Raw genomic sequence first — 25838 nt, forward strand, 5'->3', positions numbered from 1 at the left:
AATATCCACCCGCATAAAAAAATATTCCAAAAAAAATTAAATTTAGTATCAAAATTTCAAAAATCTCCTTTGATTCGTGTTTTTGTTGTTGTTTTTGATACTATACATTTGTTCCCTAGTATGTTATGAGTCTACATTCAAAATTTTAGTTTATTTGGAGTAGTGGAGAAAATTCTACAGTTAAAGGGTGTTGAAGTTTTTCAACTTTGAAGAAATTTCAAGTGGGTCTTATTGAGTTTGGTTGAATTCGAACTCAAAAGATATTGAGTTTTGATATCTAGCTTGGGGGAAACTACTCTTGAATTTTGAGGTGATTTCCTGAAGAATTGAACAAGTAGAAAACTTGGGAGCTCTTGGTGTTGTTGAGGAAAAAGAAACAAACCGAATACATTTGATCCAAAATTCCAATTAAAAAGTGTTAAAAGTTGTTTGGATCTTGTTCAAGTGAAAAATAGTTATACAAACCTCGATGTCACACCCCGAGCCTACACCCTGGGTGGGACTGGCACTCGAGAACCATTGTTGGCCCAAAGCGAACCCTTGGTTTGGCTTACTTACTCAGCGGAAGACTTTAAGCATTAAGAAAAGGATTCAAATGCTAAATAACTCAGCCGTCTCAAACTAAACTCATAATGTTTTAAAAATAAACATTTAACTTAGCCAAAGTGGCAACCCAAATCTGAACGTAAGCCAATAACAAGATAGTGACAAATGAACTAATGATTGGTTGTCTATGAAGCCTCTAAACAACTGAGATGGATATCAGGACAAGACCCATGACATCCTAATGAACTTACTAATAGTTAAAGCAATGAAAAGGGGTCCTCCGAAAGCAATGAGGCTCACCACAAGACTCTGAGTGTTCAACTGGATCAAAGTTGTGCTGGATGCTGATCTTGGTTACATGTGTCTGCATCATAAGAAGATGAAGACCAAATGACATCAGTACATTAAATGTATGAGTATGCAAGGGGAATTCTAAAACAAGACATGAGCTTGAAAGGAACTGGAGAACTTACATGGCTCAACTCAACTCAACATAACTGAACACATTTCAATATGAATTAGTTTAAAACAAGTGCAATATAAAGAAAAGTTTTTTAAAACATGGATGTCAATAATGTGTGTATGCAAAGATACAATATAACTCTGAAATGTATGTAAAAATACAAATAAACTGTGTATATAAGAATACAATTACTTATGTGGGAGTTTCTCTAACCGACAACCATCACGTAAGAGCTATTATGATGATACAACGTTTTGCCTCACGCTGCCAATTACGTCTTATACTTTGCCGAGGGTATAGAACCTGAACTACTAAGTGGATCCACTAGTCTATGCTTAAAAGAACTAAGGAATCATCTAAAAAGTATGACCCTTTTCTATCCATGGTGGCTACATGGTTTATGGGGGTTGTGAGTTGTCTGAACTCTCCCCCATATTGGTGCTTAATACTACTCCCAAAATATGATACTAGCTCTTATGTTTAAAAACATACTTCTTTCTGTGGTTTGAGATAATTGCTCAAAATTTAGCTCAAAGGCTATCTTGGAAATCAAAGTTTCCTCTCTTGCTTAATTGTGAAAGCGTATACTCTTTTCCGAAAACTTAGCTCAAAGGCTCTTTGGAAATCAAGGTTTCTTATTCTTGTTTAAATGTGAAATTTTTTTAACTCTTTGGGAATACATAGTCCCCATATACTTTTGAAGAACTTAACTTCAATATTTACTATTTACTCTTTACTCAACTTGAACTCTAAGTCTTAAAACAAAGTTAAAACATTTGGAAAAGACTTTTGGAAAGCTCTAAGAACTCTTCTTGACTTGACTCTTACTTCTATTGACTTTGATCTTAACTTTCCTTGAATTAGATTATGGATTCAAAGTTCATGATCCAATGTTTATGGATGATTTCATGATGTTTAGACGTACCTTAGAGTGTAGTAATCGATTGGAAAACATAGGTACATTACTAAGGGACTAGTACGAAAAGAAGGGGGGAAATGGGGTGAACTGGCGTCCTTGACGCTCTGAGAGGCGTGGGGCGCCATAGCCCAAAGTTCAGAGAACCTTGCTTGGGGCTCTGAGAGGGGCAACGCCCCAGAGGTAAAAGATTAGAGAATTCTGCTTGGGGCTATGAGATGGGCGACGCCCCAAGCCCCTGCCAGGTGCCTCTGACTTTTCTTCTTCGTTTTTCAACTCTAAACCCCATATTTCGACTTGGTTCTTTCCCCAAACATTGAGAATCAACTATACCATCAATATATGAAAGATTCTAATCGAATTCACACCTAAAATTATGGATTCGGATCAAACAACTCCTCAACAATTTCAACGAATCAAGAATACAAAGGAACTTAAACAAACCCATTAAGAACTCAATTTCTAAGCTTTCAAGAACTTAAATTCGCTGAAATAAATCATGATTGGCGCGTGCGTGAACTAACCTAACTCTATGTGATCTCACATACCTCGTAGGGATCACCCCTTGACGAAATCCACAAGCGATTCTTGAAGATCTTGACGATTCTTGCTTCTTCTCCTCTTTTCTCCTCTTCTTTTCTCTTCTCTCAAAACCTCAACTCTTTTTCCAAAAGCTTAAACTGACTAAGATCAGTTTAGACCCCAAAATAATTGCCCAAAAACGAACTAAAATAATTCTTCTAAAATCTGGATTAGACTTTCCTTATTTAAACATCCCAACTTCAAATGTGCATATCTCACTCATACGAACTCGGAATCGCGTAAACTCGGCGGCGTTCGAAAGATTATTCCAAGATATTTCCTACGATATTTGGAAACACACCTAAATCGTTCTGAGCTAGGATTTATGGTTGTTTGAAAATGACCAAAAACTCAAAATTAAAATTACTTAACCAAATTTTTCCAGATTTTTTTTCTTTCCAAAAATGACTCTTTCTAATTCTAGTTCTTTCTAGTTACGGGTGTTACACTCGAGTTAAAAAAAATGGTATGGATGAGCCTTTTCTCACATGACAATGACACAAATGAGCCAAACTTTTAATCAATGACATAAATGATCTTTTTCCCAAAGTTTGATGACACTATTGAATCTTTTCCCATAAAGCAATAATGACCATTTTCTGTATAATCCACAACTAAAAATCTGGAGAAGATAGTCTATAGGCAAATTTTACCTCTAATATGTAATAATAGCTAAGAAGGTTGTTTTCGATAAATTTTCTTCAATTTAAGAAGAGATGAAAAAAAAAGCAAATAATAACAAACAAGAATATATATTGATGCTTACTTTATCTAGTAATTAGTCCTGAGATATACTTGTTTTTTCGCTTCATCATAGTTGTATGTATATATAGATATGATTATATGAATTTGATTTTATATATTTATACAAGGAATGGTTACATTTTCTTAAGTTGACTCCTATTAGATTAATCAAGTCATTTTGTATTATTCAGAAAAACTTATAACTTGAATCTAATATCGTGTAGATTTTATATTATCAGGTTATTTATATTTGTTATAATAAATTTAAGTTTTAAGTTATATTGTAATTACCAAGTGAATATAGTAAGATTTTACAAAGTCTGTCAAATTGAAGTTTCAGTAATTAACTTCTCACAAGAATAAAATTGCATTTTGTAATTTGTAACGATATATATATGTGTGTCACTTTTATAACGGTAGGAATATTTATTAGCCATTTTTATAACAAGAAAATTCCAAATAGCAAAATTGAAAGATATATTAAATTATTCCCCTTCGTATATATCAATGAAAATATGTATACAAATATTATGGCACTAGAAATACAGAAGCATTTCAAGTCCCTTTCCCTCAATATATATTATGTTTTTTCCTTCTTTCACTATTTCCAATTCCATATTTTTATCAATCACATCATTCCTTACCTAAACAAATTACATCATGATTAGGTGTAATGAATATCTTAATATGTGTTGCAATAAAAAATGCTCTACAATTATTTGATCTAGTCTTTAATTTAATTTGTACCGTCAACATTAGTCATCTAAACAAAAAAAATTAAAATTTAATCAAAATTTATATGGACCAAACCCAATAAATATTTACATGAAATGAACCCTTAAATAATCAATATATCAGCTAAAATAGGGTTCAAATATATGAAATTAAAAATGATGAGTGGTTATGAAAGTGATATCCAACGTAATGTAGCCTCCCATTTAATTTTTAATCATATAATTGACGTTAATAATTTTTTAAGAGGACCCTTACCAAATTTAAATATATATTCGCACTCAATATTCACACTCAATATTCACACTATATCTTATTAATTTATTATAATTAGGTGATTAAATAAAATACAAAAAATATATAATAATTAAGTGATTAAATGAAATAAGAATAATGTATATAATAATATATTATATACATTCATATATTGATTTAGTGTAAACAACAAGACATAGATAAGTTGTGCCGCTACACCAAAAAAGATATTTAATGGTAATATATTTTCTTATTGAATTACCGCAAACAATTTAGCATCAATTGAGTTAAAGTCACTATCTCTAGGATTGCTAAAACATTTAATGGTCATTTATGCAAAGTATATTAAATATAAATACTCATATTATATTATTACTATTACATATAATATAATGATAAATACATATGGGGAGTAATTTTTCCTTATATTATTATAATTTTTTATTTGTTATAACGTTAGGTGATTTTGAATGTGAACGACCAAAAAAGATAAATTATGAGTTGTTAAAAGTCTTGTCCACGTGCCCTTGATTTATTAATGCTACACAAGTTGGCATTGGATTAGTAAAATATATATTCTAATTATTGATACTTTATAGCTTAATGATTATTATCCGTGGCTAATTTATTAGGAAAATTATATAAATACATAAGATATTATAAAAAATTTAAAAATTTATTAGTTAAAAATATTGCAAAAATTCTCTCTCGAATTTGTCCCTATCCCTTTATGGATGTATCCTTAACTAGGGTTGTACATGACCGGGTTGGTTCGGTTTTTCAAATATCAAACCAAACCATTTGTGTCAGATTTTTAAATCTATAAACCAAACCAAACCAATAAAACTCGGGTTTTTTTCGAATTTTTTCGGGTTTTTCCGGTAAAGTATTCATACAAACATATAATTTACTTGTACTTCAAATATTTCTTTAGTCCTACCAAAATATAACTATCTAAGGTGTTTCTTAAGAAAATAACACAAAATATGATATGATTAATGACACTAAAATATCCAAAATAATAATAATAATATGAAATCGTGTAAAACAAATTTTGTAAATTAACAAGTCATAATGAAAATGATCATAATTTAAAAGTACTAAATCATGCTATAATAAGTTTAATAATTATTAGTTACATGACTAATTATTAAAGGAAATTAAAATTAGATTATTATTTTAATTGTCTAAACCAATGTAAAACCAAAGAACAAATATTCAATATTATTGTCATTCTTAGTGTTGAATTGATTTTCTTTTTGCATTAGTATTAATTTGATTTTGATTGAAGCTTTATTATAATTACCAACATCTGTGGACTATAATCTTTATTGAACCATTCAGAATTCTAAGTTTCAAACTTGAAATAATATATTAAAAGATAAAAACTATGAAAAAGTATAAGAAATATTTAAAAATTATATCAAAGTAAATATTTTATGTATAAAATAAAATTTTAAAATTATATATTTAAGGTCGGGTTGGTTTGGTCTCAGGTTGGTTTTTTTAGTTAAAATCAAACCAACCCAAATATAGTCGGGTTTTTTTGTCAATACCAAACCAAGTCAAACCAACCACTAGTCGGATTTTTTTTTCCTGTTTGACTCGGTTTGCGGTTTGGTTCGATTCGGTTCGGTTTTGTACACCCCTATCCTTAACCCTTCTTGGATACATTCATCCCCTCTTCGATACATCTATCCCCTCTTCGATACATCTATCCCCTCTTGGATGCATCCTTATTCCCTCTCGGATACATCCCTTCCATTAAATAATGTATCATTAGTAATGAATCGGGAAATTAAGGAATGTATCCGAGAGTGATGAAAAAATTGAGATTCTTAACTGAGAGAACATGAATAGGTGTAATTAGCTCTCAAATGTATGAGATTTTTGTAAGTTTCCTAATTTATTTGTGTAGTGCTAATTTAGCATAAAATTTAAGATTGTTTTCTTAATTTTTTTGTAATATTAAATTAAAAATACATAGAATGTTTAAAAATGAATAAATCTTGTGATCTTCAAAATTTGTTGCATGAAAAATTAGAATTAAAAAGTTATAAAAAAAGAACAATTTTCTTTAATATTATTAAAGAGGGGAGTAATACAAATAAATTAAAATAGAGGAATACTATATTTACCAACATAAGTTATGGTAGAATGAATGAAATTCCTTCATCCTTAAAAAGTCTTGAGTTCGAGCTCTAAATATGAAAAAAAATCTGATTTATAGAGTCATCCTTGAAAATGGATCGCACAACATACAAAATCGAATCAATCAGTTTCTAATACATGTATTAAACACAAATAAGAAATTTTCAAAAAAATACTCCATCCGTCCTATTTTATGTGACACTCTTTTCTTTTTAGTCTATTCAAAAAAGAATGTCACCTTATTACAATTAGAAACAATTTAAATTTTAAAATTCTTATTTTACTCTTAATGAAATGATTTATAATCACACAAATATCTAAGGATTCTTTTAAATCACAAGTTTCAAAAGTCTTTTTTTTTAGATACTGTTGTAGACATTGGAATTTTATGGGACTATACAAAATGTGTTCAATTCGAGTTGGGACTCTGCAAGGTGTATTCAATTTCAATTAGGATTCTTGGAGGCTACTATATTTCTTTTAAGAGACATTTTGAATATTCTGCAAATTCATGAAATAATCATAAATTCAAATCATCGACCCTCAACCCTCGAATTATGGAGAGATCTTATCATGAGAAAAGTTTCAAAAGAAAGCAGAATTGAACCCATACTATTTATTAATAAAATCATGTTTTTTCATATTTTGTTTATGATTATAATTAATTTCCTATCACTTTAAAATTTATTACAAATAGCCGTGCCAAATCAAACGATATGACATGCAATAGGATATAGAGATTACTATATATTTAAATTACAAAGGGCTAAGTCAGATAAGTTCTAGGAAACTTCAGCATATGAAATATTAAAATATTGTTAACATGTAGTGAATTTGATATATAGACTTGTCTCTCATTTTAAGAGTCAACTTTCTGCAAATATTGCTTCATTTTCAATTTTTCAACACAAGGAAAGAAGAAGAAGAATCTACCATCTGGAAGGTGAATCGAATCCTTCCCAACAATCTGGTAAGTTCTTGAGCTATTAAGGGCTCGTTTGATATCAGATTGATTTGAAGTTGAAGTTTTGTTTGAACGTTTAATTTGAATTTTTTAAATTACATTTTTTTATAAGCACAAAAACCCTCCTATGTTGTAAAATTTATCAAATTTTGTAATGTCCATTTTCCCCTTTTCATATATGTGTTCTATACACAATCGAAGTTTACAAGTTTGAATCTAGAAATTCTAAGACAAGTGATGTGTTATTATGATTGAGAAACTTGTTCAGTCATTGTGTCATACTCTTATTATAAACTTAAACTTGGGTGTAATGAATTGTACATAAATGAGTAAAGAGGACGATTTCCGAGTTAATATCTTAGATGGTTTCTCAATTATGCAGTCTTCTCATAGAAAGTCACTCAACTTTCAATTTTAACTCAAAAGTTACTCAACTATGCACTTTTCTCTCAGAAAGTCACTCAACTTTGAATTTTGTCTCAAAAATCATTCAACTATCCACTTTTTTCCTCATAAAGTCACTCAGTCTATTTAATTGTTATTTTAATTAAAATTTGCTGATATAAATTGTTTATATAAAAAAATCAAAATTTAAAAGAATAAAAAATACCATTTAAATCATTTAGTGATCCACCCACTTGACCCGACCCATTAAAAAATATAATGTGACCCATTTTATTTTGCCCTTATTCTCCCAAATTATTCCCTCTTTATGACTCTTTCTCCTATATTGCTCTGCATTTTTTTTCTAGTTCTCCGTTGTTGCTGCCTCTTCTTCCCTTTTTAGCTAGATTTTAATTTGGGCATCTCGACTTCAAGCTCTATACTATGTAGAAATCTCAATGGATTCTCTCCTATTTCTATATTTTGATTTAGGCATCTTCCTTTATAGTCCAAAATTCAACTTTTGATTGCTAAAACATCAGTCATGGGAGTCCCTGGCTGGAGAATCTTTTTTCACCTTGTTGGTATTATACGTGTTCTTGTTGATTTTCTAGTCCGTTTTGTTGCCAACGATCCACGATATCTTGGCAATAAGGCTGACAAAGAAAAAGATCAGCTTCAACTAAAATCATTTAAAGAAGAAATAAGTGAACTGCTAAAAGAAGCAAAAGCAATTATCAATGGAGAACTAGAAAAAAATGCACAGGGGAGGAGAGAGTCAAATAAAATGGGTCAATGTTATATTTTTAGTGGGTCGGGTCATTAAATAGTTTAAATGGATATTTTTTTATTTTTTAAAATTTGGTTTTTAAATAAAAAATATATATCAGTAAATCTTAATTAAAATATCAATTTAATAGGTTGAGTGATTTTTTGAGAGAAGGGTGGATAATTGAGTGACTTTTGAGATAAAATTCAAAGCTGAGTGACTTTCTAAGAGAAAAGTGCATAGTTGAGTGACTTTTGAGTTAAATTTGAAAGTTGAAAGTTGAAAGTTGAGTGACTTTCTAAGAGAAGAGTGCATAGTTGAGTGACCATCTGAGATATTAACTTGACGATTTCCATATTCAAATCACCATTCAGCAGTAATACATATTGCATGTTGATGTGAAATCTAACAAATATATCTGAAATGTGATATAATTTCAATTGATAATATTTGTGAAACTTGTCTGTATATAGGTAGAGATGGCCGCTACTTATGCTGCACTAACTTCTGTGTTGGGAACCATAGACAAGCTTTTACGGTCCAACTTATTAGTAGGCCTAGAAGAGGTTCATAAGCAACAATTGGAATCACTCGACAAAATGTTTGGCACTCTGCAAGTGTCTCTAACTGGCAAATGTGATGGCAGAGAACCAATTATTAACAAGGGTTTGCAAAGAAGAATCAAAGATGTTGCACTTGATGCAGAAGATGAAGTTGAATCACTAATGAAACAACTTATTATTGAGCCGGCTGATGATGAACAGGTCCTTGAATGTTGTCGTACGAAGCTTGATAAGGTCTCTCAACAGGCTATACAAGTAACTGATTCTGTCAAAGAAGAGCTGATCATCAAGCAGAAGATCAACAATTGTCCAGAAGCTGAAAGTAGCGCTTCTCCACTATTAGATGCTTCAATCCGTGAGAACGTTATGGAAGGGTACAATGAAGAAAGAGGAAGGATGGTTCAAAGACTTACCAGAGGCTCCGGATCAAATAGACTGGAAGTGGTCTCTGTTGTGGGGATGCCGGGCATAGGAAAGACAACTTTTGCCAAAACTATATTATACGATAACTCTATTAAGAGGGTCTTTCGTATTCGTGGTTGGATTACTGTGTCTAACAACTATGATTTAAAAAAGTTGCTCCTAGTCCTCCTTCGTGATGTTATTAGAATGGGAGACGGCAATGATAATACAATGGATATTGGAAAACTAGCTGAGCGCGTACAACAGGGTTTGAAGGGAGAAAAGTATTTTATTGTTGTGGATGACATATGGAGCCAAAAAGCTTGGGATAGAATTTCACATTGGTTTCCAGATTGTGGTAACAGAAGTCGAATTTTGTTGACTTCTCGAGACAACAAGGTTGGTGAGTATGCTGCTACCAATCCTAATGAGAGTTTGGTGATGCGTCCTCTGACGCAAGATGAAAGTCGGTGTCTGTTTTACCACAAGGTATTTGGGGAAAATTACAGTATTAGAGGGTCAGATATTGATGAATTCGAGAAGGTTGGAGAAAAAGTTGTAACAAATTGCAAAGGATTACCGCTAATGATTACTGCGGTTGCTGGTATACTCTCTAGCAAGAGTAAACTGGATGAGTGGATGGAAGTAGCTCAAAGTGTAAGCTCATTAGTAAATGATGATGATTACAAACAATGCTTAAAAGTTGTTGCTTTGAGCTACAATAATCTTCCTTCTCTTATGAAAGCTTGCTTTTTGCATTTCGGAGTTTTCCCAAAAGCCCATGTGATTTCTGTGAAGAAGTTAATTAGATTATGGATTGCAGAAGGACTCATAAATCTAAAAGGAGTTGATGAATTCGAACAAGTAGCTGCTCGTGTTTTACATGATCTTATTGGGAAAAGTCTAGTTATTGTTGAAAAGCGAAGTTTGGATGGGCAAATTAAGACATGTAGGATTCATGATCTTTTTCATGATTTGTGCATGATGGAAGCTGAAAGCGAGAATCTTTTGTATGTTCTTCGTTCAGATTCCACCATTATGATATCTCAATTATACACAAATTTCCGGTGGATATCAATTCAATCAGAAAATTATGATACTTTCAGTAGTTCTATTAAAGCACGCTCTCTTTATAATATTAATGATGCTTATTTTACCCAAGAAGGTTTTCTTTCCAAACGAGTGAGAGTATTGGACTTGGAGGAATATTACACCTCAAGACTCAGTGAAGGTTTAAGGTATTTGTCTGTGGTGACTGCTGAGACATGTGTGGATCTACCAATTACCAATCTTTGGAATCTACAGACTCTCATTTTTTTCGTAACGCCACCATACTTAATACATGAAGTTGTAACTTTGCCAGAAGAGATTTGGCAAATGTCACAATTAAGGCATCTTTATGCAAGAGGCATTTATCTATCTTCTCCTGGAGAAAAGGTTCTTGGAAACTTACAGAGTGTTTCTGGTTTGAGTCCTTGTTGTTGTACAAAGGAAATATTTGAAGGGATTAAGAAAGTGAAAAAATTGGCCATTCGCGGAAGGAAGGGGGAATATCCTACCGATCTTAAATGGATAGATAATCTTAAATATTTGCAACATCTGGAGTCACTAAGTATTGAAACTACCGAATTGCTGCATACGATATATAGAGCCCGCGGGTTTTTTAGTCTTACAAGTCCAGATTCTTTTCCACAAAAACTCAAGAAGTTGAAACTTAACTACACATGTCTACCGTGGGAATACATGTCCATTATCAGCAAGTTGCCCGAACTTGAGGTGCTCCAACTGAAGAGCGGTGCCTTCCTTGGCGACAAGTGGAAAGCAACAGACCAGATTGGGTTCCAGAAGTTGAGGTTCTTGCTCTTAGATGATCTCAACCTTGAAAAATGGACAACCACCACCGTCTCTCATGATCATTTCCCCAGCCTTGAGCGCGTAATTATCACAGGCTGCAAATTCTTAAAAGAGATTCCTCAAGGATTTGCTGATAGCAAGAAACTGGAGCTGATTGAGTTAAACAAATGTGATCCTTCCTTGGTGGCTTTTTCTGAGGAGATCCAGGAAAAACACAAGGAGTTGGGGAGGAACAAACTTAAAGTTACTGCCTCCAATTCAGGTAAATATATTTATCTGTCAACATTCAGTAGTTGAAGTTTGATGATGTTATATATCCTGAATGCTCTATACTGTTTTTCTATTAGTTGTCATGTTTTCATTACTATGATTTGCTACACTTGATGAGCCGAGGTTTGTTCAGAAACAACCTCTCTACTTCCACAAGGTCTGCATATATTCTCTACTGAGTTTTGTCATTTCACTTTACAGTGTCGTTGAAGGAGTCATTTCACTTTACAGTGTCGTTGAAGGAACGGTGGAATCTTCTCATGAAGTAACACAGGATTTCCAACTAGTACCAAACTGCAGCTGATCAATCACATAAGGAGTTGTCTTCCCTCCTTGTATCGTATTGTGGTGTTCGTTTAAATATAATATTTGTTTTGATTTTTACTTATACAACTTGTTGTTTGGATATGGTTGCTACCTATTGTATCTTATTGTGGTGTTAATCTAAATATAATTTTCATTTTTACTTGTACAACTTGTTGTTTGGATATGGTTATTACATCTTGTATCTCTGTTAAGTAGGAATTTATAATGGATTTTCCTCGTCTCGTTGTATCTAGATTTATGATTATCTGCCATTATCTAGACTTATGGGTTTATGGAGACGAGGGTGCCAATATGGAAAATTGTTAAGGTATAGGGCTGATTTGCTGAATACAAATCTAGGTTCTAATGTAGAGATGAAGGAAAATTTAGGGATTTTATGTGTCTTGTTCCTTTTAAGGATGCCTTTTGAGTCTAGGTGTAGGCCATTAATAAGGAAAAAATTAGCTAACTAGTCAAAATAACTAACATATTTATTAAAAATAACTACACTTTAAAATAATTATTAAAAATATCAATATGTTAATTGTAAGCAAATAAAGTGTATTCTAATATAATTTATTTCTCTCTTTTTTTTATTTCTCAACTTGAGCCCACGTTTGGGTTAATTTGATTTCATTACCCACTTTTCTCTGTCACGTTTTTTACCCAAATTCTCTCACTTCAAATCACCTAAACCCTTCCTTGTTGAACCCGACTCCATAGTAACTCTCTTCGACATTCATCCTTTTTATTTATTTTAAGAAATCTCGTCAATCATTCAAAATATTTGCATCCATTGATACAAGTAAATACATTATCATCAAATATCTTTTACAATTTTCGGGATATTGTGTATTTGGGATTTTTCAGGATTGAACGGTTTGATTTGATTTTTTTGTGATCTGTTTTTGTATTTGAGATATAGTATGTGTCTTCAATATACTAATATCTCTCTCTCTATTTTAGCATCTTGCTCTTTCATCATCAACAACAAGAAGAGACACTGATATCTATTCTTCTCTTAATATTTAGCACTAAATTGTAATTCTTCTACCTCCGTGTGTTGTGTTGTTGTACCAAACCAAGTAAATGAGTTTTATCTTTCAATTTTTGGTTATTTTTATTTACTTTTTGAATTTTGCTTTTGAGATTTATATCCATCTTCCATAATTCTTAATGGAAGAAGACCCAGTTCAATTCTTCTGTTTCTAGGTAGAAAAGTTGATTTACTAGATTTGTAGATAAGAATTGGGTCTTTGTTGAATTCACAAATTTGAGGTGAAAAGATTAGATCGCTCAAAAATTTATCCCTCCGGTCAATATAAGAATTGGGTATCTGTTGATGCGATTCATGACATGAATAATGAAGAACAGGAATAATAATACAACATTTCATCTATCTCTTTCGAACGATAAATGTGTTTGTAATCAATTCTCAAAATTCATGATGATTAATTTATTATATTAAGTCATATCAATTTATGATGATTAATTTATTATATTAAAATATATAATTACTAATTATAATTAAATGAAAAATTTATAGTATAAAAATACATTATTACGTGCACACATATAATTTATGATGATTAATTAATTAAATTAAATTATATAATAATTAATAATAATTAAATGATAAAATTTATATTAAAAAGTACATTATTACGTGAACGCATATATTGGTTTAGTATAAATAACTCATCAATAGAAAGAACTGTAGGGTTGTTCATCGTTATGGTTAAAAAATCAAATCGAATTGCAATCTGAATCAAATCGATTAAAAAAATCGATATTTGATTAGGTTTGATTTTAAATTTTGAAAATCGATATTATTTTGTTTGGTTTTGGTTTTGGTTTTGGTTTTACTAAAAAAAAATCACAAAAATAACCAAACCGAACCAATAAATTAGATATATAAATTTTATAATTATTTATATATTATTCATAAATAAAATATAACTATTTAATTAAATTTTAATTAACTCAAGTACTTAACTTTACAATTTTCTCAAACCCAACACTTTAGCCCAACTATAACAATCCTAAGTCCAAGTCCATTAAAATCAATTTTAGTCTTTACCTACCCTACTTCACATAAAATAGCCATAATTTCTCTTAATAGAAATACTTTGTTCGTGTAATGATAACTCTAGTATTGCTTAATTGCTTAATTGAACCAACAATAGTTTTTTTGTGGATTGTTCATGTGCTAGATGTTTGTGTCTATCGATGCAAGTCCTCAAAAAAATTACTATTACTTTCAAACCGGATAAATCAGAAAAACTAAACCAAATTGAACCAAACCGACAATAACCAAATCGATGGTTATTTTTTTCGTTTGGTTTGATTTGATTTTAGAAATTTAAAAAACCAACTAAATTGATTTGATTTTGATTTTAATCAATAACCGATCCAAACCAAACCACGAACACTCCTAGAAATAAGTTGTGGCATTTTACCAAAAAAATAAATAAATTGTGTCATCTGATTCTGAATGTGAATAACTAGGCAAAGATAAATTATGAGCTATTAAAAGTCTTTGCCCATCTCACATCCCATTAATTAATTAATTAATTAAATAATACTACAAGTTGGCATTAGATTAGTAAAATATATTTTCTAGTTGTTGATACTTTATAGTTTGATGATTACTTTTTCTTTTAATTTATTTGTGTAATTTTAATTTGAAACGATAAGAGTTGGAGTTGATTATGATATTTGTAATCGATCAAATTTATTTTCTATAACATTTTACACTTCAATTTTATTTTGTAATCAGTCCACATTTTATATTTCGTCCTCCTTTTTGGATTTCAGCTAAATGTTATTATCCTGTTATTATACTCTAAGGAAAATAATAAATATAAAATAACAAAGTATCATTAGATTCGAAGTATGTTTGAACAATTAGAATTACTAGAATCCCACGTTGGATATCAAACTATTTAGCCTAAAATTATACTTATATAAATGCATTTAAAACAATATCTTTTAGCTTACTTGCCAATAATTTAAAATATAAGTAAGAAAGTTGTTTATTTTTCAAAAATAAATACACACAACCAATGCTAGTTTCCAATTCCATTTTTTCCCATCAATTACATCATTGCTTACATAGTCAAATCACATCATGCTTAGATGTAATGAATATATTAATATGTGTTTGCAATAAAGAAAAATGCTACACAATTATTTGATCTACTCACTATTTTTAAAAAAATTTATAAAGTCAAAACTAATTAAGTGACCAAAATAATTAAAAATTAACCCAAATTTATATGGACTAAACTCAATAAATGTATATATGTCTACACGATCATAGTTATAAATAAGCCAAAAATATTTCAACAATTTCCGGAAGAGCGTTCAATCCATTATTTGAATCGTTCGTCGATTAAATGTTTTGAAATTATAATTCTAAAATAAATTTATTTCATCGGAGTAAGATCATCAAAAGTTTGATGAGATAAGATGCGATATTCATAATTAAATTATATTGTTTGGTTAACAACTCAATTTTATTTTGAAATAAATTTATAACCCTAATCAAACAAAATATAAAATTAATTCCAAACTTAAATTCCAAAGTATTCATCACGAGCCTTTAATAATTAATATACCAGCAAAAATAGGGTGTCAAAATTTATATGAAATTAAAAATGATGAGTTGTTATGAAAGTGATATCGAACCCTTCCATGTTTAATTAATCTACAATTGATAATACGAAAATAATCTAGTTGACCTACATATAGTTGACGTTAATAACTTTTATAGAAGAGTGTCACCAAATTCATATGAGATAAAATAGGCAATTATAATTAACCATGGTACGGTTAAATAAAATGTGAGAATACAGATATTCAATATATGCATATATTGATTTAGCATAAGGAACTGAACAAAGATAACTTGTGGAATTATAATAAAAGAGATATTTAGTGAAATAAAAGTCGAGCGATATGTGAGAGTGACGAGCAAGATGGGAGAGAGGCGAGCGAGGAGAGCAAGATTTGCTATGTATCCCCGATACGTACAAATCCACTTCGATATAATGTATCTTGAAGATATTACACTTAAATTTGACTCATGTATCTGAGATACATGTCTCTAGAGACCAGAGGCACCAAAGTTTGATAAGATAAGTAATATTGCAAACTAGAGTGTATCTAAGTAATTACTTCCTAAACTAGTGAGATCCATGTAAGTTTCCTAATATTTATTACCGCAAAATTATTTAGTGGCAGTTAGGGCAGTCTCGACCATAATGCCACTAAAGCAATCACTTGGGTCCCTAATTATGTAAGGCCCCCCCATATATATATATATATTGTCACGACCCGATTTCTCAAAAAACCCCACAATCTAGGCTCTTGAACCACCAAATTCAGACCTAAAAAGCTCCCGCATCTCCTGCTCAGTCTCCCAGGTAGCCTCCTCAACTGGACGGTTCCTCCAACGGATCTTAAAAACAGGAATGACTCTCGACTACAACTGCCTGACATCTCTGGCTAGAATAACAACCGGCTCCTCTATAAAGGTCAGACGATCATCCAACTCAACTGAATCATACTGGAGTACATGAGACTCATAACCGGCGCAACATTGAAACATGGAACACTGGGTGGATAGCCAATAATTGCTGTCATTGTTGTTCTTTTTTAGTGTAATATTAAGTTTTTTGTTGCATGTTCGTATTGGGACTGTTCAGAGCCCCGAAATTGGTCTGTCTCCGTTTCTTTGCGATTATAGTGTCTAAACGACCGTAATAACGTTGTGACTCTATTTTTTATAGCATGACAGGATTTCAAGGCCGTTCGAAAAGGGAAAACTCTAGAGAAGTGATTTGGAGCGCGCGTGATCGGCCTACAGGTAGGCTACGGCTTCCCTCTCTTAGATTGAGCTTGAACATGTGAATGCATGTTGATTAGTTGGGATTTTGGTTGAGTAGTTATTGAATCATGCTTAGGTGTTTAGAAATCATGTTTTCGACATATTTCGGGAACTACCGGGTAACTGTGAACATGTTATGTGTTATTAATTGACCCTCTTTGCTATGTGGAGTACATGTATGCTTAATTACTGTTTATTGAAGCATGTTGGACCTTAGTTTAGGTTTGACTAGGGCTTGCCTTAGAAATGCATGATTCAAAACCGATAGGACTTAGTTTTGCCTCGACGTCACTTGGCCGACTTAGATCCCTGTAGACTGGTGTAGCAGACTTGAGTCTGATAGTTTGGGCCTTAGCTAGGTGATACGCTTGCTCCGACGATAGTTATCCTTATTTATCTGATGCTACGGCTTCACGAGTTATGTTAGTGACATTGGGTTTCGCTCCGCGATTTGAAGTTGGTTTTCGATTCGGTTTCAAGGACTTACATTGATTGGCTAAGTGTGGACGGCGTTCCATGGGGATTTATGATTATGGATCGATAGGGATTCTTTCAGCAACTACATTGACACCTTTTTCGGACATCCGAATTCAAGATCTAGCCTCGACTTCATTGATATTTTTGAAGAGCATTCGGTTCAAGGTCCGACCTCTATCACCCGAATACTTATATAGAGCATCCGGTTAGAGGTCCGACCTCAGTTACTTGATACTTATGATTGGTTACTTGGGTACTTTTGGTGAGCATCTGGTTCGAGGTCCGGCCTCCGTACTGTCAGATTCTACTGATTGGGTTTGAGGTTCTGGTTCGATGTTCTCCGGTCTTGGCCCTTGGGTTATGTTCTCTTTAGTTATAGTTATTATGTGTACTCATTGGGCTTATGGGGGTCCAGTTAGGTGTAGTTAGCTTATAGATTACTTTAGTTAGTTCTTTCTACACTTGTGTGCATTCCATTGTTTACTTAGACTTCCGCTCTTAACCTCTGTTTGTGTTATTCCTTCTTTTCATATTGCCTTTACTCTTCAAGCTCAGTCGGCCTATGATGCTTATTGGGTACATGTTGTTTTGGTACTCATGCTACGCTCTGCATATGTTTTCGTGATGCAGGTCCGAGCACTAGTGGCCAGCGTTGATATCGAGCTTGGAGTAGTCTAATCCGGAGACGGGGGTGAGCACACAACATTTGTATTATTTCAGTCTCCATCTGTATATATAGGCTTGTCTTTTACCTTTCGAGACAGTCTAGTTTCTGTGGTCCACTTTTGGGACTTGTACTTGTGTTGTTAAGTAACTTTGTACTAGTGACTTCGAGGTTCTCGAAGGGATCTTTATTTGTATATATATGTTTTGGTTTGCTTCCGCCTGTTTATATTGTTATTTTAAATTTTGCCTACTCTTGTTTAGTTTCTGCTCTCAGACCCATTAGTTGATGTTCCGGGTTACGGGTTGGCTTACCTACTGGTGGGTTATAGTAGGTGTCATCATGACTCGAGAAATTGGGTCGTGACATATATATATATATATATATATATATATCGTACTAATTGTTTACTTTATTTAATGTGGAGGTCATTGAGAAATATAATAGTGTTTAGTTAACTGTAGTATCCTTTCTTACGTGGCTACCTATTTGTTGACTTGTTTATATGTTGACGAGTATCATGAACCCACATTATTAATCTTATATTCCTCTTTCTATTTTATCATCTCGTTATTGAATATTCTAAAGTCTACCTAAAGATAAAACTCTTTACATTATGCAAAATCTATTGTTATGTGTTTATAAATAGATCAATTTTTTTTGGTGTATTCTTTAAATTTCAAGCACTACAACAAATCAATACTATTTTAATATCATTATATCAACTTATCAAATTGAGTGCAACTATTTCAATATCATTATATAAGACTTTTAAATTCTTGAGTCACCTTTTATTATTCTAAGTTTATATTATATTTTTTTAATTAAAATTTTTCATTGTTTACATTCTTACTTTATAAGGTTTGCATACATACTACCTTTTCGAGACTTCACTTGTAGGATTACATTGAGTATGCTATAATTATTCAATTTATATATGACAACTAAAAAAATAAGACCTCGCTATGAAGTTTGGTTTTAGGCCCCCAAACTTGTTGAGACAGTCCTGGCGGCAATTAAGTTAATATCATTGCATCTAGAGTCGTTAGAACCTTTAACGTTATTTATATACATTATAGATAATCATATAATATTATTATCACTAAATATAATAACAATAATTATATTACTATGGTTAAATAATGGGAAAAAGCCCAAAATAGTCTCTTATCTTTGGGTTAAGACTCAAAATCATCATTGTATTTTTACATGGAGCACTAATCCTCATGTTTGCAATATTATTGCACTTTTGGTCCTTTCCTAAACTTTTGCCTATTTTTTAATATTAATTTTGTACACAATTATATGTATTTCAATCGTTATATATATATATATGAACACATTGTTTTGTTCAGATGAAATATTATTGCAGCTAAACTAACAACCTACCTTTGATTCTCGAACTATATCAATTTATTGTTGAAATATGACGTTGCAAGAAAATAATTTTATATACTATTGTACGTGAAATCGACGTGATGAACTTCTTGATTTTAATTTAGAAAAGGAAAATGCATAAGTACCCCTCCAATCTATGCCCAAAATCTCATAGACACACTTATACTATACTAAGGTCCTATTTTTAACAAGGACCCCTAAAGTATACCCTTGGTATTAACCATTTGGCTCATAGTTGCTCTTATTTTTAACAAGGACCCCTAAAGTAAAACCATTAACTATATATTTATTATGTTACATAATCTAACTGCTCTAAATTTAAACCCTTCTCAAATAAATAATAAAAATCACATATGATTCATGTTTTTATCCTGATACGCTTGAAAATAATATTCAAAAAATTATTAATATCATGATATGTTACTATAGACCTATTTTAAGCCACCCCTCTCCCCTATTTATTATAACCCAACTCATAACTGGGGATCCAACTAAAGTTCATACTCGATTTTTCATCTAAAAATAATTTTTCATTAATGAAATTTTCTATCAATTATCCAATTGTCTTGCTCATTTCCTCTTTTTATTAATTTTTTAATCTCTTATTCTTAATTAGGATATCATGAACTCAAACTTGAAATGAACTTGCATATTCTTTTAATTTGAAATAATTATTTTTGTATAAATGTCGTCGTTATTTTACTCCTTTTTTCTCCCTCGTTTTGTCATAAGTTGAAAAAAATAATAATTAAAATTTAAAACGATGAACAAGATCCAAGAAGAAAAATAATGGAAGAGAGAGGGGGGGTCGTTATTTTACTCCTTTTTAAAATTTATTTACTATGAAACCAAAATCAAGTCAATCATATGAACTCATATATTAAGTAATTTCAAATTATTTTAAATGGAAAATGACCTAAAATACCCTTAAACTATGAGATTTGGTACAAGATTGCCCTCCATCCACCTTATAAGTGTGGACCGTTAGAAATAAGAGTATGTTTGAGCCAAAAGGGTTGACGTCAGGGGTATTTGAAGGCCTAAAGGTGGATGGAGGGTAGTTTTGTACCAATTCAAATAGTTAAGGGGCATTTTAGGCCCTTTTTCGTTTATTGTATTTAATGAGTGAGATTCCTCTTTCTTTAACAAATTTTTGTATCGCATGATTTTAAACTTGTCGCAAGGAAAGTTATAATTAAAAGCACTCCAAAAAGAGAAGAATAATTCTTTTTGAAACTGATTAAAAAGGAGAGTAAGACAAACAAACTAAAATAAATAAATATCATATTTACCAACATAAGTTGTGGTAGAAAGAGCGAGATTCTCTGGGATCCGTCTTTAACAAAAGTCTTGAATTCAAGCTCTAAATAAAATATGAAAAAAGAATCTAATTAGAAGTGTCTTCCTCAAAAATGAGCTTTGCAATATATAGATCCGAATTAATCGATTTTTAATAGATATTGTTAAACACCGAGTAAGAAATCAGAAATAAAAGATTTAAATTTCAATCTTAACATATGTAGACTTGTCTCTCATTTTAAGAGACAACTTTTGTGCAAAATTGCTTCATTTACAATTCTTCAACAGAAGGAAAGAAGAAGAAGAATCCACCATTTGGAAGGTCAACCTCATTCTCGCCAGCTAGGTGAAAGTTTGTTCTGGTAAGTTCTTTCAAAATATGCTTTCGAAAGTTTGTTTGTTTTTTGAATTACGGGTATGAGAGGGGAATTTTTTATTGTATCTAATGAGTGAAATTCCTCTGTCCTTAACAATTTCTTTGTATCTCATGATTTTAAATTTGTTGCACCAAAAGTTATACTTAAAAAGGTTATTTGAATTTGAGATTTAAAAAAGAATATTTTAAAATATTTTTAATTTTAAAATATTGTGAAAACATTAGTTTATAGATCTAATAAGATTTTTTGTAACTATGCGAAGGGCGAATAAATTTACTAATATTTGTGAAACTTGTGTGTACAGGTAGAGATGGCGGCTGCTTACGCTGCACTAACTTCTGTGTTGGGAACCATAGAGAAGGTTTTAGGGTCAAACGAGATTCATAAGTGTTAAATTAGGTCTTAGGCCTAACTCACACCCCAAAAGCTAGCTCAAAGGAAGGAGGATTGCCCAAGCCTTATAAGGAGTCCACCCATCTCATTAACCACCGATGTGGGACTTTTGTCATTCTTTAACAATAAGCAACAATTGAAATCACTCTACGCGATGTTTGACACTCTGCAAAAGTCTCTAATTGGCAAATGTGATGGCGGAGAACCAATTATTACAAAGGATTTGCAAGTAAGAATTAAAGATGTTGCACTAGATGCAGAAGATGAAGTTGAATCACTAATGAAACAACTTATTATTGATCTGGATGAAGATGATGAATGTTGTCGTGCGAAGCTTGATAAGGTCTCTCAACAGGTTATACAAGCAACTGATTCTGTCAATGAAGAGCTGATCATCAAGCAGAAGATCAACAATTGTCCAGAAGCTGATGAAAATAACGTTTCTCCACTATTAGATGATTCAATCCGTGAGAACGTTATGGAAGGGTACAATGAAGAAACAAAAAATATGGTTGAAAGACTTACCAAAAGCTCAGGAGCAAATAAACTGCAAGTGGTTTCTGTTGTGGGGATGGCGGGCATAGGTAAGACAACTTTTACCAAAACTATATTATTCGATAACTCTATTAAGAGGGTCTTTCATATTCGTGGTTGGATTACTTTGTCTAACAACTATGATTTAAAAAAGTTGCTCCTAGTCCTCCTTCATGATGTTATTAAAATGGAAGTCAAGAATTCTGATGAAATGAATATTGGACAACTAGCTGGTCGCGTAAACCAAGGTTTGCAGGGACAAAGGTATTTGATTGTTGTGGATGACATATGGAGCGATCAAGATTGGGATAGAATTTCACATTAGTTTCCAGATTGTGGTAACAGTAGTCTAATTTTGTTGACTTCTCGAGACAAAAAGGTTGGTGAGCATGCTGCTTGCAATACTAAAGATGGTTTGGTACCGATGCGTCTTCTGACACAGGAGGAAAGTCGGTATCTGTTTTACCACAAGGCATTTGGGAAAAATTACAGTATTCGAGGGTCAGAGGTTGATGAATTCGAAAAGGTTGGAGAGGAAGTTATAACAAATTGCAAAGGATTATCGCTAATGATTACTGCGGTTGCTGGTATACTCTCTAGCAAGAGTAAACTGGATGAGTGGATGGAAGTAGCTCAAAGTGTAAGCTCATTAGTAAATGATGATGATTACCAACAATGCTTAAAAGTTGTTGCTTTGAGCTACAATCATCTTCCTTCTCTAATGAAAGCTTGTTTTTTGCATTTCGGAGTTTTCCCAAAAGCCCATGTCATTCCTGTGAAGAAGTTGATTAGATTATGGATTGCAGAAGGACTCGTAAATCTTAATGGAGTTGAGGAATTCAAACAAGTAGCTGCTCGTGTTTTACATGATCTTATTGGGAAAAGTCTAGTTATTGTTGACAAGCAAAGCTTGGATGGGCAAATTAAGACATGTAGGATTCATGATCTTTTTCATGATTTTTGCTCGAAGGAAGCTGAAAGCGAGAATCTTCTGTATGTTGCTGGTTCAGATTCCACCACTGTTTCTCAATTACACACAAATTTCCGTCAAGGTTGAAGGTGGATGTCAGTTCAATCAAAACTTGATGATCCTTACTCCAGTCAGTATACTCCTATTGAAATACGCTCTCTTTATGGATATTGTAAATTTTTTCCTAAAGGAGTTTTTCATTTCAAACTACTAAGAGTATTGGACTTGGAGAAATATAAGATCCCAAGACTCATTAATAATTTCGAAAATGGTAATAATTAACAAATATTAGATTTGAATACATAATTCAAAAAGTACAGCGAATTTAATATTAAAAATCTTAAAAGTCAAATCTATCGGGTTTGAATTCATAGGAATGTCAAATTGAATAGTAAGAATGTTAAAAATCAAACTTATCAAGTTTAAATCTTAAATCAGCCCTTATCGTGATGCATGTGTTCCATCTACATGAGAGGTCGGATCTTGAGGGTCGGTTATGTGAATACAATAGCCTTTACCTAGATATGTATATAAAAGCTAATTAAGTATCTATAAATCTTTGAACTGCATGTGAACAAGTTTCTAGTCTAGAATTAACATGAGGTTGAGACACTGGAGCACGAGAAGAGCTCACCACTGATTTGAACATATTTTTATATTGATTTTGCTTCGGCATCTCTGCATGCATATTAAAGAAGCTGTAAACTTACACATATATAGTATTTTTGTACCAAATATCTTACAACACTTGATCATGGGAACACATTCTCATCAAAGACCAGATGCTACCCAATGACACCAATTATCAGTCTAATTTAGCTTGAAAACATGATTTCTAGGCAAAACACAAACTATTGATCTAGGCTAAAATACAGCAGGTATATCGTAAAATAGCTCATCCCAAAATTGGTGCAGCGGGAAAAGGTTTGAGAAAGAAGAAGAAGACAAAACCAGACCATGAGTGAGAATTTAAGGATATCATTTTTTTAGCAGTGATAAAATAGACAAACATGTCACTACTCATGGTTAAAGCAGGAAGATACTATATACCTTACAACATCAAGTCGAGGATATAACTTAGGTAGATATGCAACAGATTCAAAGGATGTTGATGTTTATCTCCTAAAATTCATATTTTTACTAATACACAAAAAAAAGTATCAATAGATTTACTAATAAAAGTTATATACCTATCAAACAATTACTGTTGATGTTTATCTCAATACCTTGACCACCAGTTTCTGATTCCTCGACAACCTATCAAGTACAAATATGAAATTTAGGTTAATAGCACCAGTAAATTAATATATGAAGTGAAAAAGAAAGTGAACTATAAGGCTCGAAACTGGAAAAGAAAGTGAACTCGACTCGAAAGTGAAACCTAGATCATAACTTCAATATTTTTGTAAGACTCCTCTTTGGACTACAACTAAACTATAACATACAAAATCGAACTACGAAAAGTAAAATCCCTAACAAATCTCTACAGAATTGTACGGAAATATAACAAAAAGTAAAACCCCAAACAAATCTCTACAGAATTGTACAGAAATATAACAAAAAGTAAAACCCCAAACAAATCACTACAGAATTGTGTAGAAATATAACAAAAGTAAAACCCCTAATAAATCTCTACAAACACTCTACAATCTGAATTACATGCATAACCCAAACAAATCTCTACAAACTCAAACATGCATGACCCAAACAAATCTCTACAAACTCAAGCATGCATGACACAAACAAATCTCTACAAACTCAAACATGGATGAACAAATAGAGAATACATAGATTCAGAAAAAAAATTCAGATACACCCAAAAAACTTACAATTGATTGAGGTTTGAGAGCTTACGTTGAAAAGTTTACAGTGGATTGAGTGTTTTTTAAAGTGAATTGACAGCTTGATAGAGGATTGAGAGCTTACCATGATTCATTGAGTGATTGAGAGCTTCATTGCACTTTGGGGATTGAGCGATTTGGGGAATTAGCGATTGAGTGTTATTTTGTTCTTTTTTAAAATTAGAGCTTAAATGGCTGGTAGGCCCAAATTAGGCAAGTTATTTTTCTTTCCGTTTGAGTAATAAATATTTAATATTCTAATAGTTTATAATTATTAAGGAAAGGAGAAGAATAATTAAATACTAAAATAGATGAGAAAATTTAAATGTAAGGAGAATATAGTAACAATATAGTTGGACAAATTATATTACTTTCATAAATAGATGAGTAAATTAAAGGAAATAATATTTTTGTTGGGTAAATTTTAAAATTTTAAAAAATATTAGTGACGGTTCAAACCGTCGTAATTTATGTCCAAACCGCCGCTACTAAAATATTTAATATGGCGTACCCTAAACCGTCGTAGTATTTTGTATTTGTGGCGGTTCTTAGAAACCGCTGTAATAGAACCGCCGCAATATTTCCGTTTTTTTTTGTAGTGTGTGAACAAGTTTCTAGTCTAGAATTAACATGAGATCGATATAGAAAGTCATAAACTTCAAATTCTTGGTCCACCTCTCTATCGGAGGAATGAAGAAGACAAATGATTAACAGTAAATTTGTACAAATTAGAATAGCTAAAACATGATATGTAATAACAAAATCACCTAAATCCATAAAAATATTAAATTTCAAACTCTATTATTAGCACTTCAGGTCATCGTCTCGAGATCTCAAATTGTTAACTGATGTGAAATTTTTATTTCTAACCAAAATTTTAAGAAAAAAATATATATCCATTTAATGACCCGCTCCGCTAAAATATATATAATATTCACCCTTTTATTTTACCTTTAATTGTAACATCCGACAATTTAAAAATGAATATGAAGAAGCTTGAAATTTGGAAATAGTCATTTTTGGAAAAATTTAAAATCTGGAAAATTTGGCCAAGTGTGGAAATCAGTGAGTTTTTGGCCAACTTTGAGCAGTC

At 31.8% G+C, this 25838-nt stretch overlaps 1 protein-coding gene and 1 pseudogene across 1 annotated transcript in view; both read left to right on the forward strand.

Annotated features, from left to right (window-relative positions):
• Positions 1-8983: 8983 nt before the first annotated feature.
• Positions 8984-25838, forward strand: part of LOC125818788 (putative late blight resistance protein homolog R1B-14) — a 128389-nt gene continuing 111534 nt past the window's right edge. Inside the window, exons 1-4 of the mRNA XM_049498300.1 lie at positions 8984-9538; positions 9719-11587; positions 11674-11752; positions 11827-11917. Of these exons, the coding sequence (XP_049354257.1) occupies positions 8986-9538; positions 9719-11587; positions 11674-11752; positions 11827-11899 (2574 nt within the window). The 5' untranslated portion in view covers positions 8984-8985 and the 3' untranslated portion in view covers positions 11900-11917. The remainder of the gene's footprint in view (positions 9539-9718; positions 11588-11673; positions 11753-11826; positions 11918-25838) is intronic.
• On the forward strand, positions 21318-23186 carry LOC125818845 (putative late blight resistance protein homolog R1B-8; annotated as a pseudogene).

The sequence above is a fragment of the Solanum verrucosum genome, unplaced genomic scaffold (genome assembly GCF_900185275.1).
Source record: "Solanum verrucosum unplaced genomic scaffold, falcon-dt-bn FXZP01000252.1, whole genome shotgun sequence".
Taxonomy (NCBI): Eukaryota; Viridiplantae; Streptophyta; class Magnoliopsida; order Solanales; family Solanaceae; genus Solanum; species Solanum verrucosum.